Source organism: Nycticebus coucang, chromosome 16, assembly GCF_027406575.1.
Source record: "Nycticebus coucang isolate mNycCou1 chromosome 16, mNycCou1.pri, whole genome shotgun sequence".
In the NCBI taxonomy this organism is placed as follows: domain Eukaryota; kingdom Metazoa; phylum Chordata; class Mammalia; order Primates; family Lorisidae; genus Nycticebus; species Nycticebus coucang.
In genome coordinates this window covers 62,571,032-62,590,579 of record NC_069795.1, presented here as the reverse complement: position 1 = coordinate 62,590,579, position 19,548 = coordinate 62,571,032, and the positions used below count along the sequence as shown (strand labels likewise).

General features: G+C 37.7%; 1 protein-coding gene across 6 annotated transcripts in view; it reads left to right on the top strand.

Annotated features, from left to right (window-relative positions):
• The window catches only part of SPICE1 (spindle and centriole associated protein 1), a 66,729-nt gene that overhangs the window by 32,009 nt on the left and 15,172 nt on the right, over positions 1 to 19,548 (top strand). For all 6 annotated transcript variants that reach the window (XM_053565117.1, XM_053565116.1, XM_053565119.1 and 3 more), the window contains 6 exons: positions 3,862 to 4,001; positions 4,188 to 4,325; positions 4,971 to 5,221; positions 7,242 to 7,373; positions 12,387 to 12,537; positions 14,153 to 14,371. In XM_053565117.1, coding sequence (XP_053421092.1) covers positions 3,862 to 4,001; positions 4,188 to 4,325; positions 4,971 to 5,221; positions 7,242 to 7,373; positions 12,387 to 12,537; positions 14,153 to 14,371 — 1,031 coding nt within the window. The remainder of the gene's footprint in view (positions 1 to 3,861; positions 4,002 to 4,187; positions 4,326 to 4,970; positions 5,222 to 7,241; positions 7,374 to 12,386; positions 12,538 to 14,152; positions 14,372 to 19,548) is intronic.

Sequence of the window (19,548 nt, the reverse complement as noted above, 5' to 3'; positions counted from 1 at the left end):
TGTGAGACTCTCTCTCTGCCTGTCCTTTAATGCACATAATTAACGTTTTGGGCCACCCAAGATAATCTTAAAAATTCTTAATTACATCTGCAAAGACCCTGTTTTTTGCCATTTAATGAAATATTTATGGATTCCAGGTATTAGGACATGGAAATATCTTCAGGGGCTATTATGTGTATTAATATTTAGTCAATGGTTCTCCTATACCCTTCAAAGATTCCCATTCCAAAATTCCCGAATTTTCATCATCAATTCAAGTTCAAAACCTTATGTGAATATCATCAGCTTAAAAGGTCCAACTCATAATTTAAATGAGACTTTAATAGGTATGTGTAAGATTCTGAATATGATCTGTCCTGGTACAAAATTCTCTTTATATCTCTGATCTTGTTAAACTAAAAAACAAGTTACCAAGTCACCTGCTTTTAAAATACAATGATGGGCTGCATGTGGTGGCGTGTGCCTGTAGTCCCAGCTACTCGGGAGGCTGAGACATGAGGATCCCTTAAGTCCAGGAGTTCTGGGCTGCAGTGCACTATGCCAATTGGGTGTCTACACCAAGTTTGACATCACTATGCTGGCCTCACAGGAGCAGGGTACCACCAGGTTGCCTAAGGAGGGGTGAACCAGCCCCAGTTGGAAATGGAGCAGGGTAAAACTGCTGTGCTGATCAAAATACAGTGATGGGACAGGCATGAGATGTTCCCATTTTAGTTTTTTATTTTTTATTTTTTTTGAGACAGAGTCTCATTATGTTGCCTTCGGTACAGTGCCTTGGCGTTACAGCTCACAGCAACCTCCAACTCTTGGGCTTAAGTGATTCTCTTGCCTCAGCCTCCCAAGTAGCTGGGACTATAGGCACCTGCTACAATGCTTGGCTATTTTTTTGTTGCAGTTGTTTAGCTGGCCTGGACCAGGTTTGAATCCACCACCCTCGGTGTATGTGGCTGGCGCCATAACCACTGTGCCTTGGGCGCCAAGCCCCCATTTTATTTTATATGTATATATTTTTTTCCCTGAGTGATGTACATCTTATTGCAAACCTTAAACACTCTTCAGTCAAGGCAGAAAATAGAAGCTTTTTAAATTAGGAGCAAGGAGATAAACAGTACAGAAGGTGAGTACTTAGTTTGCTAGAAAGATCTCTCTTGATGAATACTTTTCAGCCAGCTTGTAGGTCTACCATATGGAAGGTTTCTTCTGGGAGATGGTCATACTCACTTGCCAAAATCTTCTAGAATCCTTTGGTGGTTTCCTTCAGGGGTACCAGCTTCCCCATTTGACCTGTGAAGACCTTAGCAACCTAGAACAGCTGAGACAAGAAATGCCATATTTATTTACCCTGCATGGGACATGGTCAGTTTGTCTTCTTGAGCAAGTTCATTTATACTTAGGATGGCAGTGATGTTCTGGAGGGTTTTATAGTCCTGCAGAAGAATGTGAGAGGTGGAGTTTAGAGGGTCTGTAGCTGGATAGACGCCTAGCTCAGAAATAGCACCAGACAGCATAGTGGTAGCATTCAAATAGGCAGAGGTGGTGGCAGGGGCAGGGATAGTCAGGGACATAGACAGCCTGTACAGGGATGATAGATCCCTTTGGGTGATGGCAGCTCTTTTGGGCAAGTCACTGGCCAGGATAGGTTGAAAGCCAAAAAGGCAGACACCTCCAAGCCGGGATGGGTAAAGCGAAAGATGTTAATAAACAGCAGTACATCTTGGCCTTCTTGGTCTCTGAAGTATTTACCTTCCATCAGTCCAGTCAGAGCTATGTAGCCATGAGCACTAGATGGTTCGTTCATTTGTTGGCACACAGGTGCTATCTTGGAGGTAGCATCTTTTAAGTTGATAATGCCAGACTCAGTCATTTCTTTGTGTAAGTCACTGTCCTCACAGGTCCTGTCACCAACACCAGTAAACAAAGAGCAACCACCATAGGCTTTGGTATTGTTAACGCTGTTATCGTTATAGTCTTGCTAACTCCAGTACCACCAAAGAGCCCAATTTGGCACCTTTGGCATGGGGAGCTAGCAGATCTACAACCTTGGTACTGGTCATCAGAATTTCCAGCTCAGTACTCACTTCCATAAACTCAGGACCCTCAGCATGAATGGGAGCAAATTGTTTGGTTTTGATGGAACCTTTCTCATCAATAGGTTCTTCAATGACATTCATGATTTTATCCAAAGTCTCAGGACCAAGAAGAATTTTGATTAGTGTACTAGAATCCAGAATTGTCTGGCTTCTAACTAAGCCTTCTGTACCATTCATAGCAGTGGTTCTTACTATGATCTCACCTGAATGCTGGGCCAGCCTAGTCTCCAAAACCAGCCTAGTCTCTCTGCCTTGTACATCCAGGGCATTTGGGATGGGTGGTAGTCCCTTATCAAACTGGATGTCCACCACTGTACCAATGACTACCATGAAACACCCAGTGGCAGCACCTGCCTTTGGCAAAGGTGACTTTTGTGCCACATACATCCAGCATACCTGTGGTAGGCTAGACAGCTGCCAGGGCAACCTGGAGTAAGAGCTGAGCTTTGGGTAGTGTCGCTGAAGGGCTGAGGCCCCAAAGACCAAGGCAATGGCTACATGGTAGAGTCTGACTTTCTCATTTTAATAATGGAAAAATTAAGGAAGAGTCACCAATACCAAGTAACTTTGAAATTCAACAGGAAATACTATTAGGTTCCAAGGCCTGCAAATAGTCCTCTGGTGACTTGAATCTTCACCCTCTGGGTCAATGGCCCTGCCTGTGGGTCTGGCCTCTATAAGCACTACATTGCAGCTATGGCTTTGGTGTCATTTTTTCTGTTCATTGAAGGATAGCCCATGTTTGCAGCCGAGTAGATTTATTAGACTGTATCCTGTTCATAGAATTTTGGGAGTCTGGTACCCGTCTTTCATTTCATCCTGCCTCTGTCCCTTTCAATTCAAGTTGAAATATTTCTATTGGTATAGCAGTCTCAAAAGTTCTTGTGGATTTCTTATGTATGTCATGGGAAGGAATCTGTACGTTAGTTAAGAGGTCCTCCACAGATTTTTCCTGGATAATCCCATCTTTATTTCTGGCTTCTCCTGAGATCATGGAGTGGATCCACATGTCACATGCCTTATCTCTTCAGAACTAGCAAAAGGTTGCCTTGACATATTCCTGCCTGTCTTTCTAGAGTATGCTTTCCTAAAAGTGGCTTTACTAATTTGAATTCATCTTTTGCAATCTGGAAAGGCTGAAAATTTCTCAAATCATCAAGTTCTTTTTCCTTTGTTCTTAATAGTTTTTCCCACAATTTGTCTTTCTCCTCTTGCACTTTACAGAAGAAAGCTGTCTGCATCTTTAAGCTTGTTGCTCTGAAATCTCCTCAGCTAAATATCTAAATTAATCACTTACAAAGTTCTTTCCACGTAACTCAGCTAAGTTTTCTGCCACCTGTCTGTAACAAGGATTGAATTGTCCTCAGTTTCTAATAACATGTTTTATTTTTTTCTGCACCTTCACCAGAAGCTTCTTTAATATTCATATTTCTACCAAAATCTTATTTGTGATCACATATGTATTCTCTAAGACAATTTAGGCTTTTTCTACTCCTCACTTTCTTCTGAGCCCTTATTAGAAGAGTCTTTAGCATTTGTATTTCTACCAACAGTCTGTTTAAGGCAATCTATGATTTTGCCCAACTTCTGTAGAAATCTGATTACAAAACTCTTCTTAGGGTTATCTATCTATTTGTCAGTTAAAGTAGAAAGTATTTTTTCTTTGAGCGTGAATTATTGAAAATTCTTTTAAATCAAACATGTAAGCAGTTGGACAGTTTACATGATAGCACCCATTAATTCTAAATAGCTATTGTCCCATAATTTATAGGTTTCTCCATCAACTAAAGGAAGAGAATTCTGAGTTAATTAGTAAACTGTGGACTGAAATTCAGGAGAAAATAGCAACACAGTCACAAACAACCCCTCCAGGAACTCCATCATCTGCGCTTTTATCAGAGCAACAAAGAGGTTTGTTCTTTTTCTGCATTCTTTTTAGTAGCCTACTTTGTTATCTTTCTTGAACCATGGTAATTTTTAAAGGAATGTTATTTGAGTTTAGACTACCTTAGCCTAATTGGCTAAAATATTAATGGACCTGTCAACTGAAATACTTCTTTGAATATTGAGAGACTTTTGGAAATATTCTTCTTTTAGCTGCTCTGAATGCTACCGATGTTGTCAAGAGAATCCAAACCAGGCTGCAACCTGGAGAATGTACCGAATCTCTAGACTCAAGTTATGTTGTGAGACAAGTGCTGAACTCAAGGAAGCAAAAACAGCTATTAAATAAAGGTTCAGTCCCTTATTTTACAAAGCTAAATGATTAAATATGTAACTTGATGCAACTATTTTAATCTCTTAGTAAATGTTATGGTTTTTTTCTTTAATTTCATCCAGTTGGATCGATTTAAGTACGAGTTTGTTGAATAGTAAATAAATGCCTCCTATTATACATAACCTAGAAGCAAGAATCCTATGTACTCAATTCTGATATGAGGACAATTGATGACCTAGTACACAGTGGGGGATGAGAAAAGTGGGTTGCAGGGAGATGGAAGGAGGGAGAGGGGTGCGAGGTCATGGGGTATGACACACCTCTTGGGGATAGGTCACAAGTATAGGAGGGACTTTACCTAACAAATGCAACCAGTGTAACATGGTTCTTTGTACTCTCAGTGAATCCCCAATAATAAAAAAATCAATCAATCAAACTACATTGACCATAAGGGAAAAAAAAAAGATGTTTCTAATGCATTCATTATAAATACTATAAATCTATACTGTTTATAAAATACAATAATTCCTAGTGAGAAAATGGTGACAACTTCTATAAAAAACCTTTTATAAATTGTGAACAACAGTCAAAAGGTTTTTCTGGTAGTTGTCTACTTGTCATTTTTCCTGGTCTTGAAATAGAATAACTTCTGTTGTTATCAGTGAAAAGAAAACCAGATTTGCGTGCTCCTTCCAAGCAGAAGAAAAGCACATCCTCTGCAGACTTACCAAGTAGCAGTAATTGCAGCCTGGATGTCCTCAAACTCATGATACATGAAGTGGAACATGAAATGGAAGAATACGAGCAGTGGACGGGACGGGAGGTTAAAAAGCTACAGAACAGTCAGGGTCTTACAGGCTTCACCTTGTCACTGGTGAGCTCCCTTTGCCGCCTCGTTCGGTACCTTAAAGAGGTAAGAGCATGAGGTTTTTAGAGTCTTCTCTTCAGGCCGAAATGGGAAGGAGGGATTCCTTTCCCTTTAGTTTATTGCAGCATTCAAATAAAGTACAAATTTGAATAACCTTGCTTGAAATGACTTCATTTTAGATTATCTGCATTAAATTTTTATAATCCTAATCTTCTTTTGCCATTAGTTGATACATGCTCAGATAAGCGAGTTTGGTTTTTATATGAGCATTAGCAAATTATAATTAGTAAGATAAATCTATAAAAATATATCTTGTGCTAATACAGTAGCACAATATATTGTTTGGCTGTTGTAGGTTAAATACAACTATTAACTGTGTCTTTATTTTATTGCTTTTCTCTACTTCCTACTCCTATGTTGGTTCAGTTTGGAGTGGCCTTGCCTGTAATGTGTGGACTTGATAGGTGGAAAAATTCTTCATGTTCTCTGTATGTCTAGTAACCCAGATATGGCTTCCTTCTCTAAGTGAGAAGTGTCTTATTGTTGTGAAAATAATTTATAAATCAAGCAAGACATGTTTCTTTAATTTCTTCACAAAAAGTAATTTGTCCTCAGAATGCTGTAGTATTCTAATTAGCTATGTATTTAATCTTTAAAAAATCTATTTAAGCTGTTTTTTATTATGTATTTAAGTCTGTTGAACAAATATGACAAAAATGTTTAAGGAAACTTTATTATTTAAAAGAATAAAAAAAAATAATAGATTTACCACCTTAATTCAGATGTTTCAGTTTCTCAGGAGCTGTCTTCCTAAAATTGCTTTTATTTATTTTTATTTTTTTTTTTGTTTTTTTTTTTTTTGAGACAGAGTCTCACTATGTCACCCTCAGTAGAGTGCTGTGGCATCACAACTCACAGCAACATCAAACTCTTGGGCTTAAATAATTTTCTTGCCTCAGCATCCCAAGTAGTTGGGACTACTGGTGCCTGCCACAATGCCTGGCTATTTTTAGAGATGAGGTCTTGCTCTGGCTCAGGCTAGTCCCGAGCCCATGAGCTCAGGCAATCCACCTGCCTCGGCCTCCCTCAGAGTGTTAGGATTAAAGGCCTGAGCCACTGTGCCCAGAGCTAAAATTGCTTTTAAATGAAAGATTTGTTGGCTCGGCACCCGTAGCACAGTGGTTATAGCGCCAGCCAAATGCACGGAGGCTAGCAGGTTTGAGCCTGACCTGACCAGCTAAAACCATAATGACAACTGCAACTAAAAAATAGCTGGGTGTTGTGGACGCCTGTGGTCCCACCTACTTGGGGCACTGAGGCAAGAGAATTGCTTAAGCCCAAGAGTTTGAGGTTGCTTTGAGTTGTGATGCTACAGCACTCTACTGAGGGCGACATAGTGAGACTCTGTCTTAAAAATAAGGTAAAATTAAATTAAATTTAAGAAAAATGAGATTGTTGACTATCAGACCTATATCTTACTTAACATTGTTTTACTTTTAACTTGTGAATCTTCAGGAGTGTAGCTTTGGCTCTCAGAAAATGTTACCAGCTTAGAAGCATGTAGCTTTTTAGATAATCTTTTGCTGTGCAAAGCCTAAACCATTTGAACCTGTAGTCATTTATTTTTAATTGTATTCTAATAAACTTCATTTCTGAATTTATAATTCAGTTATGTGGTATGAAATTCTAAGGTATAGAGTGTACAATGAAAACTCTCTCATCCCTAACTTCTAGCTGACTTGTTTGCCTCCTTGTACCCAACTGTTATTATGTTACTGTATCCTTCAGAGGTGGTCTATGTATAATTCAAACAACATGTATATGTATATTCCTACACTTTCATTTACCAAAAAAGTAGTTATTTAATTCTAGATACCATTTTTTCATTGTATTCTATTTAAAGAAGATAAGGTTTACTACATTTTATTAAACATAGTAAATTTTGAATTGTCATTACTGTCACATATGCTTCTTTGTAAATACCTTCTTTGATGGCTTTGAGTAGAAACTTTGGGTGTTCAACGTGTAGTACTGATGACAGAATTTTATTTGCTGTTTTTTGTAGAGTGAGCTCCAGCTACGTAAAGAAGTAGAAACAAGGCAGCAGTTGGAACAAGTATTAGGTGATCATCGAGAGCTTATCGATGCTCTGACAGCTGAAATTCTTCTTCTTAGAGAAGAAAATACTACTACACAGGTACTCAAATGAGATCCCAGGTTTTCCTGTGTTTGGTAGTGTAAAATATCTTTAAACATGTACAGGATTCTCTTACACTTGCCTCCGGTTTAGAGTGGTGCTGTGATTACTTATCAGCCTCATTGTTATCAATGGTAGCTATTGTTGAACATTTACTACATACTATGTTGGAAACACTAGAGCAGAAGGTGAGACTACAACTCGCAGGAAGACTAAGTCTTCTGTCTTTAAGGAAATTATTATTTAATGGGGAAGACAGAATCTATATTTAACTGGTAACTGCCAGTATTACAGTAGTTAATCCAAAATGTGAAATGAATATTGTGATAGCCCTTTTTAATTTCAAATCATAGAACATAGCCTTTGAGAGCACTTGCAGTTTCATCAGATGCCATTTATAATTATTTACAGTATCTTCATATTTTTTAGATAAGTTTTCTTTGCCACTTGACTAATCGTTCCTTTTGTTTTTGAACACTTACAATCTTACAGAATTCTCTTTCTGAAAAACCGATTGCTTTCTGCTACATTAAGCATTCTTCCTTTGTGTACTTTTGATACTGTCCAGATATTCGTATTATTGCATTTACCAAATTATATTATAATTATGTATGTACTTGTCACTGAGACTGTGTGCTGCCTGAGAGCATACGGTTATTTTATTCATCTTTTTGTTCACATGTGATGGTTATTATTACTTTTATTTATCAGTCAGAAGAGACTAGAACAATAGTTAGAAGATAAAATATGTTTGTGTCATTTGACATTATATGTAAGATGTGTAATTTTTAAAAATTGATAATAATACAGTTCATGTACCATAAACTCCACCCTTTTAAAGTATACAATTCTGTATTTTTAGTGTATTTAGAGTTGTGCACCAACACCATTATCTAAATCCAGACACTTCTCTTACCCCCAAAAGAATCCCTGTACCCATTAAAATCACTCATTTTCCCTTCTTCCCATCCCTTATCTCTTTCTGTCTCTGTGGATTTGTCTGATGTAGATATTTCATAGAAATAGAGTCATGGAATATGTAGTTTTGTGTCTGGCCTTTTTCACTTTGCAGAATGTTTTTCAGTTCCACCAGTGTTGTGGCATGTATTAGGACTTCATTCCCCTGTACTGCTTAATAATGTTCCATGATATGCATACACTGTATTTCATAAATCCATTTATCAGTTAATAACATTTGAGTTATTTCCACTTTTTGTCTATTGTGAATAATGCTGTGAACATTGATGTGTAAGTTTTCGTATGAAACCATGTTTCCAATTCTCCTGGGATATGCAGTTTTAGAATGTACTTATTATCAAACAGGTCTTCGTTGAATACCTGAGAGCCTTCCACTGTTCTAGGTGCAGGAAATACAGTAGTGAACAAAATATAGAAACCCTTACCATCATGGAGCTTACAGTCTAAATAAATCCTAAAGAAAGCAAAGTTTATAGTAAGTTAGATGGTGATATGTACTTTGAATAAAAATAAAGCAAATAAAAGACAGAGGAGGATCGAGTAGGATGCAATGATTTAATATAAATAGTATGGCTTGTGCCCGTCTGAGGAAGTAACATTTTTGAGCAAGGAGCCAGAAGAGGTGGTGGAGCAAGCGAGCATGCAGGCAGCTGAGAGAAGAGCAATCTGGGCAGAGAAAAGGCAAATGTAAAAGGTCTTAAGGTGGGAGTGTGGCTGGTGGGCTCATCCTGGAGACTAGAGTGGTGTGAGTAGAACATGAGGAAGAGAGAGCAACGAGACAGGATCAGATAAACCGGACCATAGAGGTTTTGCGTGCTAGTCAAGGACTTGCACTTTTATGCTGAGTGAGAAGGAAAACCACTGAAGAGAACAGGTATGATCTGACTTGAGTTTTAAGAGAATCACTTTGGGCTACTACATTGAGATTAACTTAGCAATTGCTGCCTTTTCTTGGGTCTGAGTGCCCTTAGAGTCTCATGACACCCCTAGGCCAAAAGAAATACCTACTGGTTCCATTTATTAAATAAAGTTCAAACAACTGTGTTCTAATTTTGAGTAGCCGTTGGAGAAAAGGTAATGCTTTACCTTAAATAACCACAGTTATTTACTAATGAGAGGTCTGTTTGACTTCTAAATGGAGATGTTGAGAAGGCTACTAGATAATACAAATGAAATTTTAGAAAAATTTGGGCTGGTGGTATAAAAGTGTTTAGTGAATTTCATTCAGCAGTATTGTATTTCTGATCTGGCCATACTTGATTTTTATCAGATATCTGTACACCTCTAAGAACACACACACGCACACACACACACACACACTCTCTCTCTCTCTCTCTCTCAGTAGTTTGTCACAAGCTGTCATCCTTGCCTTGTCTTACTTTTTCTAAGGTCTCAGCAATTTATAGAACTCTCCTTTTCCTCCTGCCATATTTTTGGCTTCTGAGAACCATTTGTGTAACACCAATACATATCTTAAGAAAGGTGTGTAATTCAAAATACCAAGATTGTACTTTCAAGATTTGGAGAAAATGATTCTGCGTTTTGTATGGAACCGGAGAAAACCCCGTATAGCTAAGGCAGTTCTTAGTAATAAAAATAAAGCTGGGGGCATCAGCATACCAGATTTTAGTCTGTACTACAAAGCCATAGTGGTCAAGACAGCATGGTACTGGCCCCAAAACAGAGATATAGACACTTGGAATCAAATTGAAAACCAAGAAATGAAACTAACATCTTACAGCCACCTAATCTTCGATAAACCAAACAAGAACATACCTTGGGGGAAAGACTCCCTATTCAATAAATGTTGTTGGGAGAACTGGATGTCTACATGTAAAAGACTGAAACTGGACCCAGACCTTTCCCCACTCACAAAAATTGATTCAAGATGGATACAGGACTTAAACTTAAGGCATGAAACAATAAAATCCTCAAAGAAAGCATAGGAAAAACACTGGAAGATATTGGCCTGTTGAAAGACTTCATGAAGAAGACTGCTATGGCAATTGCAACAACAACAAAAATAAATGGGACTTCATTAAACTGAAAAGCTTCTGTACAGCTAAGGAGACAATAACCAAAGCAAAGAGACAACCTACACAATGGGAAAGGATATTTGCATATTTTGAATCAGACAAAAGCTTGATAACTAGGATCTATAGAGAACTCAAATTAATCCACATGAAAAAAGCCAACAATCCCATATATCAATGGGCAAGAGACACGAATAGAACCTTCTCTAAAGATGACAGACGAATGGCTAACAAACACATGAAAAAATGTTCATCATCTCTATATGTAGAGAAATGGAAATCAAAACAACCCTGAGATATCATCTAACCCCAGTGAGATGGCCCACATCACAAAATCTCAAAACTGCAGATGCTGGCGTGGATGTGGAGAGAAGGGAACACTTTTACACTGCTGGTGGGACTGCAAACTAGTACAACCTTTCTGGAAGGAAGTATGGAGAAACCTCAAAGCACTCAACCTAGCCTCCCATTTGATCCTGCAATCCCATTACTGGGCATCTACCCAGAAGGAAAGAAATCCTTTTATCATAAGGACACTTGTACTAGACTGTTTATTGCAGCTCAATTTACAATCGTCAAAATGTGGAAACAGCCTACATGCCCACCAACCCAGGAATGGATTAACAAGCTGTGGTATATGTATACCATGGAATACTATTCAGCTATTAAAAAAAATGGAGACTTTACATCCTTCGTATTAACCTGGATGGAAGTGGAAGACATTATTCTTAGTAAATCATCACAAGAATGGAGAAGCATGAATCCTATGTACTCAATTTTGATATGAGGACAATTAATGACAATTAAGGTTATGGGGGGGAGGAAAAGCAGAAAGAGGGACGGAGGGAGGGGGTGGGGCCTTGGTGTGTGTCACACTTTATGGGGGCAAGACATGATTGCAAAAGGGACTTTGCCTAACAATTGCACTCAGTGTAACCTGGCTTATTGTACCCTCAATGAATCCCCAACAATAAAAAAAAATAAGAAGTGATCAAGGAATACAGTAATGTCTCAGGATACAAAATCAATACTCACAAATCAGTAGCTTTTATATATACCAATAATAGTCAAGCCGAAAAAATAGTCAAGGACTCTATTCCCTTTACAGTTGTGCCAAAGAAGATGAAATATTTGGGAATTTACCTAACAAAGGAGGTGGAAGATCTCTATAAAGAGAATTATGAAAGAGAAAAGAAATAGATTAAATGTTAACAAATGGAGAAACCTACCATGCTCATGGCTAGGAAGAATCAACATTGTTAAAATTTCCATATTACCCAAAGCAATCTACAAATTTAATGCAATCCCTATCAAAGCACCACTATCATACTTTTAAGACCTGGAAAAAATGGTACATCATTTTCTATGGAACTAGGGTGATCATTTAAATAAAAGAAAACTTTATGTAATATTAAACATATATATGTATATATATAGTATATTAGTTATATACACAGGGAAATTTGGGAATATGTATATTCATGTATAGAATATGGTTATCTCTTATACATGGATATAAAACAAAGTAATCATATTGCATGCAGAATTTTGTGCTTTTTTCTTTTAACATTATCTCATATGAATTATCATAAATCTTTAGAGAATTCGTGTTTATCAGTTGATATGCCTAGGTAATATTCTTTGAGTTTCCTCCACCACTGTGTATCTATGTCTCTTTGGGTCACTTGAGAATTACATAAAATCATTAAGAAGAAGAGGTTTTGTGAATTGAAAGGCCTATTAAAAGGTTAATTCTTAATTATAGCAGAGTATTTATTAATTACTATTCTGTAATTTACTTAACCATTCTTTGTCATGGAGTTTTAGAATATTTATAAATACCATTATTTTAAAATTTGAATAAAAGTCTCAAATTTCTGGGGTATTTAAAATAATGACATTACACACACACACACACACATCCTCTGTAAAGTTTGCTTTTTGGATGATGGTTTGATGTGTGATATGCCAAAAATGTTACTTCATTTCTTTTCCTCTCTAGGCGAGACTTCAGCAGTATATGGTCACAACAGATGAGCAACTTATATCACTCACACATGCCATTAAGAACTGTCCTGTGATAAATAACAGTAGACAAGAAAGTCAGGCATTCGAAAGGGGAACCACAGGTAGAAGAATTATGGGCAATCCAGGTGAGTGTGGTCTTATTATTCCAGACTCTAATCAAACTACTTAATGGCCTTAGAGTGACCTACCAAACAAACCCTAAACCCCTGAGCTGTTTACGCATGTACAGTGTGATCTCTACTGTAGTTGCCACTACTTTTCCAGCTAATACTGTATGCTTGTTCCATGCTGGGTACCTTTTAAGTCTAACATGTATTATCTCATTTAATCCTTATAATAGTCTCATGAGGCTTGTATTATTATTATTCCCATTATTGTTATCTTCAGAAAAACTGAGGCTTAAAGAGTGTTGGTAAGTTAGCAAAGTCACACAGCAGCAGAACTAGACACTAAGAGCAATGAGACTTAAGTGTCGGCACTTTTAATCAGAGTACCCCAGATTCAAAAGAGATGGTTTCAGAATGAAAAAAATACTGAGTTTTAGAAATGTCTAACTTCTGTTCATATCTAGTGATGGTGTTTTGAAATTCTTCCTATATCTGGTGTGCTATCACATACTATGGGTTGAATAACACATGCAGGCTTTTTTATGTTTTCCCTTCTGAGTAAGACTTGATATGTATCTGTGTGGAAAGCATTTTATGTGTTTAGTACTGTTTTCTGAGGCTGGGTTCTAAGGAGTAGCTGACCAAAATTTAACTTGCATGAGGTAAACTCAATGTCTAGGTTGGGTCTCTCTCTTCTGGTGGAATCTTCCTATCAATATCTGAGTCAAGGGGTGTGTCAGTGCTTTACTATTATTTGAGTTAAGTTTCATTACTATGAAAGCTTTTAATTACCATATAGGTGAGAAGGACTGGACATGAGTGTATTGTAAGGTTATTGTTAATTCTTGCTATTGCCTATGGAAAAAGTCAGGAAGATTTAGGTGAAACCAGGCTGGTATCTTCCTGAGCCTCATCTCTTATAATCCTTTTAAAATAACATGGAATGAGGGTGGCGCCTCATATGGCTCAGTGAGTAGGGCACTGGCCCCATATACCAAGGGTGGTGGGTCCAAACCCAGTCCCGGCCAAACTGCAACAAAAAAATAGCCGGGCGTTGTGGCAGGTGCCTGTAGTCCCAGCTACTCGGGAGGCTGAGGCAAGAGAATTGCCTAAACCCAGGAGTTGGAGGTTGTGAGCTGTGATACTACGGCACTCTACCGAGGGTGATAAAGTGAGACTCTGTCTCTAAAAAAAAATAATAATAATAATATGGAATGTGACTCTGACAGTGCATGGCCTGTGAAGTTACTTTGTTTTGTGATGAGCCTTGTATATGGAGGTCAGTGCATTAATATGCCCTATTTTTGCCATTTTGTTATTTGTCACGATCATTAGATAGCTGCCCACAATAAAGAATGAGAAATTCTAGAGTACCAGGTAAGATTTTTTAGTAGTCTCTACGTGGCTTTCTTTTAACAGCTTTGGCCCTCAGTGCCTTTCTCAAAAATAGCAAGTTCTTCCTGGTTGCTGATAAAGGAGGATATAGTATGGAAAGGATATAGTCTGGAAAGTGAAGTCTTTATGGGCCATGTGGATTTTGCGTTCTACTGAAATGTGTGTAAGATAAATACCCAAAATGTGCCCATAGTTCCTTTTTGTTTCTTAAGTACTGATATCTTCTCATCTTCTGCAGAGGGTCCAATTGTAAATGCTAATGCCTCCGTGCCATTCAGAGGGGAAGAAGTGGTTGAATTCCCACAGGAAGAAGTGCCTGTTAAACTGTCTCAGGCGCCAAACCCCCCAGATGGTGTGAATCTAGCCAACAGTTTTCCAGCACATATTTTTGAGCCAGCTGTATTGTTAACACCACCTAGACAGAAGAGCAACTCAGAATTCTCTCCTGTGCAGGATGGTAAGCAGGTTTCTTCCAAAGTTCGTTGGAAATTGTTTTTCCTTCTTTATTTATATAATGTACTGTGTTTATTGTTAACCTGAAAAATAGAATTGAAAAAGACATCGATTATCACTCATAGCCTTTAAGCTGAAGGAGGTGGTTTATATTACATGTGTTATACCTATGATGAATTGTGACACTGAATTAATTTCATTGTATATTCGTTCCTTTGAGCACTGTAAATGTTAAAGTCAGATCAAAAGGTCACAGTCCTTAGCAATACGATGCAGAGTAAGAGCAAGAGGCATTCCCTTTGTCTCTATTGTTTAGGAATGTATGAAGGAGTGAGAAATAAGAGGAGATTACGCTCCAGACAATAAAGAAAGTTAGACCAACAAAGGGGAAGAACTGTGACTTCAGGGATTTTGTAAGTCACTTCTTGTCATCGTATTAACCTCTTCCTTATTAAAAGTTGAAGAATTTTATAATAAAAGTTGATACATGCCTGTGGCTCAGTGAGTAGGGCGCTGGCCCCATATGCCGAGGGTGGTGGGTTCAAACCCAGCCCCAGCCAAACTGCAACAAAAAAATAGCCGGGTGTTGTGGCGGGCGCCTGTAGTCCCAGCTGCTTGGGAGGCTGAGGCAAGAGAATCGTGTAAGCCCAAGAGTTAGAGGTTGCTGTGAGCCGTGTGACGTCATGGCACTGTAGCTGAGGGCGGTACAGTGAGACTCTGTCTCTACAAACAAACACACACACACACAAACAAACAAACAAACAAAAAACAGTTTTAGTTACTTTTGCAGCCACATGTAGAGTTTTAAATAAAAATATTAAAATTCTTTTATTCTTAGCTCAAAGATTCTCAACTTGGAGTTCATGAAAGGCCTTCAGAAGTTCCATGGGCTGCTTCATCATTGGGAAAATCAGATTTATTTATCTATATGTGTATTTTCTTCTAGAGCTATCATTTTCATAGCATTCTTAAATCAAAAAAAGTTAAGTATCTTTTCCAAAGTTTTTTTCTTTTTTTCCCCAAAGTTTTAAAAAAAGTATATTATTCAACCTTAATCTGCTTGAATTTTTATTTCTTTTAAAAGATCTTTTATATTCGTACATAGGAGAATAGAAAGATAACTTACTGTTATTGGGACATATGAATTTTGTCCAATTTTTCTGTACTTTGGTGCATGTTTCCAATATAGGACATAAAAAAGCCATGAGGGTTAAAGAAAATGACAAGTCCTTGCTGTTAAGAAATTTGTTTTAGTATTCGTAATGTGAATGTAGCATCTGCCACACCATCAGTGTGGTGCAGTGGTGACAGTGCCAGGCTGAGAGTTAGAGATGCTGGTGTCTGGGCCCATTCGTCAGTGACTAGCTGTGAGACATGAGGCTCAGATACTTATCTTTTCTGGACCTCAGTTTTTCTATTTCTAAAATGAGAGGATTCTTTTTTATTTTTAATGTTCTTCCAGTCCTACAATTCTATGATTCAGTGTTTTGTCTTCATAGGGCGAGAGAGTGTTAGTAACTCTGGCTAGATTAAGGAAATATAATTGCAGTTCTGAATTTACAAGGATGGTATCAGTTCAAGATTGCTGGGCAGGTGTCCTTACAGAAGTATGTTTTGCATAACTTTACGGTGGTCTTTGTGCAAGGTTGTGAATTTTGCCGTCTTTTACGATAATTATTATCAGGCATAAATGCATGAGAACTCTTCCTTCATATATTTTTCAGGCTCCGTTTGCCAGGGTTTGACAAAAGTGACTCCATTTTGATTCTGACAACTTTCGCAGCACTAACAAGGGTCTCCTCCCCCACCTCTAGGGCTATCCCCAAAGGCAGTCATTGTTACCCAGTTTGATTTTTATTCACCTGTTAGTTGTCTTTATAATTAATATAAAATATTTTCACAGCTTTTTTTGAGATAATCAATTTTACAAAATAATTATAGATTTTCTTTTATCAAAGAAGAGGGTATAATTCACATTAACACCTACCTCCTTTCTCTAATTTTGGATAATTATATTTTTATTTTGAATTCTTCTGTTACCCATCTTTATAACTTTAAATCCTTATTTCTTCTTCATTAACTTTAGGCAGTATCTTTTGGTTTCCATGGTGTGAGAATACTTACTCTTCTTCCCCTCCTTCTCTTGTTTTCTACCACCCACCTTCAGCCAGCTACACCTTTTCTTTCACATTATTAAATTTGACTGCATTAACATTCTCTTCCATTGCCACAGTTATGTTTCTGTGCCTTGCAGGTATGGCTCCTGAAAAGTGAAAACAAATCAATAAATATTACATTTTCTTTTTGAGTTCATTATTACTGCCAATGCTTATGGTAAAGGTGAAGGTTCTTATTGTGAAGATCAAGATGAGTTCTTATTTCAACAGTTGCTTAGCATCTTTTAGTTGGCTCTATAGTTATGATATATATTGTGACTTTCTTGTTCAGCTTTTGCTTTGCCTGGACTTTCAGATTGCTTTTGCCCTCTTGTTGACAGAGAATAATGTGCTTTCACCATGTCTTCAAGTCCCATAGACATCTTCTGAAAGCCCTTCAAGCCTGCTGCAGCCTTGACTACTCTATGGGCCTTCCACATAGCTTTCATGCTGGAACTACATTGGTATCATTACACTCCTGGGTTGGATCAGCTGTTTCCTGGATTCCATTTGTGTTTTGGGTTTCTTTCTCAGTTTTCTGAAATAAATAATCAACAAGGGCACATGCAAGGTGAACTTTGAGTTCTTAAAAACCTGAAAATGTTTTTATTTTTCTCTTAGACTTTGACACACATTTATATTTAAGAACAGAAATCTACTTAGGTAGCTGCAGAAGTTTTCTGTATTTTAGATAGGTCTAGGTCTGTTTTTTCAACAGGTTTTCCCTTACATAATTGCTTTGGGTATGTAGATGTTATATTTTAACTATAAGCTTCCTGTTAGAGTGTGCAAGTCAAATCTAGTCATTCACCTAGAGCTACCCCACTTACACTTCTCATCTGTGATATTTTGCTTAGAAGAATGGATCAGAGAAGTGGTGGGCAATACAGTTTAACTGGCATAACTGTAAATATACAAACTTTCTGTCAGTTCCCCAGCTTTCAGTCCTACTTCTCACTTTCTTCTCCTATACCTATCAGCCAGCCTTGTGGCTGCAGCCTTTTCAGGTCTCCCAAAAGACTAGCTTTTACTTGTTTCGTATGTATATCACACACATGCACACACACACACACACACATACACACACACACATATAAATACGAGACCATGGCTCCATTCTTTCACATTCTTCCCATCCATTCTCAGTCTTCCAGAAATTAGTATCTCATTTGCTAATGATTCTATTCCCAGATCATTTCTGTTTCCTGATTATGACTTAATTTACTCTTATACTTTCTTGCTGTCAATGACAGAAGGCGAGATAAATGTGTGCTCAGTCTATAGTCCTCATCTACAAGCATCCTTCCTTTCGATTCACTCCCAGTTAGATCATTCCACCTAAACCACCTTGCAAAGGGCACCAGTGACTTCCCATGTTACTCAGGTCAGTGTACACTTTCCTTGTCCTTACTCTTCTAGGTCTTAACGCTAGTACTGTGTATAGTTGACCACTTTTTTTTTCTGTTTTCTTGATATCACATTCATGTACTATTTTTCTTATCTTCCCATATGCTCCATTTCAGTCTGTTTTGCTGTTTTCCCCTCTACCTGACTCCAAATGATGAGTTCCTCATGTTTTGGCAGTGGTTTCTTTACTCACTCTGCTCTTTCTCTCGAGGATAATCTGATTCTCATGGCTTTCAATATATTCTATATGCCAATGACTTCTAGTTTTGTATCTTAGCCCAGATTTCTCTCTCAAGTTTTCAACTCATATATCCATCTGCTTGGATGAATACATGGATGAATCATATGGCATCTTAAACTCACCATGTTTAAAACTGAATCTTAGTAAGTTTCCTTCCCCAAAGTCCTTGCCTTCATCATCTCAGTAAATATCATCACCATCCATTCAAGACACATGCCATCTTGATCTATGTCTTCCTCATTTCTCTCTTCCAGTTCATCACTCTCAGTTTTTTTTTGTTGTTGTTTCTTTGTTTGTTTGTTTTTTATTCTTGGGGAATCATTGAGGGTACAAAGAACCAGGTTACAATGCTTGCATTTGTTAGGTAAAGTCCCTCTTGTAATTGTGTCCCACACCCAAGTGGTGTTTCACACACTGTGACCCCCCTTCCCTTTCCAATCTCCCATCCCCCCACCCTCCCACCATGTACTAGCATCAGTTGTTCTCATATCAGAATTGAGTACATTGGATTCTTGCTTCTCCATTCTTGTGATGCTTTACTAAGAAGAATGTGTTTCAACTTCATCCAGGTTAATACAAAAGATGTAAAGTCACCATCCTTTTAGTGGCTAAATAGTAGTCCATGGTGTACATATACCACAACTTATTAATCCATTCCTGGATTGGAGGGCGTTTAGGTTGTTTCCACAATTTGGCAGTTATAAATTGAGCCGCAATTTACAGTCTAGTGCAAATGTCCTTATGATAAAATGATTTTTTTTCTTCTGGGTAGATGCCCAGTAATGGGATTGCAGGATCAAATGGGAGGTCTAGTTTGAATTCTTTGAGGATGCTCCATACTTCTTTGCAAAAATGTTGTATTAGTTTGCAGTCCCACTAGTAGTGTAAAAGTGTTCCCTTCTCTCCACATCTGTGCCAACATCTCTGTGACTTTGAGATGTGGGCCATTGTCACTGGGGTTAGGTGATAGGGTGGTTTTGATTTGCGTTTCTCTGATAATAGGAAACAATTAGCATTTTTCATATGTTAGTCATTTGTCTGTCTTCTTTAGAGAAGTTTCTATTCATCTTACTTGCCCATCTATACAAGGGACTGTTGGCTCTTTTTTTGTTGTTTAATTTGAGTTCTCTGTAGATCCTAGTTATCAAGCTTTTGTCTGATTCATAATATGCAAATATCTTTTCCCATTCTGATCTTTTCCCATTTGCTTTAATTGTTGTCTCCTTAGCTATACAGAAGCTATTTAATTAAGTCCCATTTGTTTATTTTTGTTGTAGTTGCAGTTGCCACTGGAGTCTTCTTAATAATGTCTTTTCCCAGGCTGATACCTTCCAGTGTTTTTCCCACACTTTCTTTGAGGATTGTTATTGTTTCATG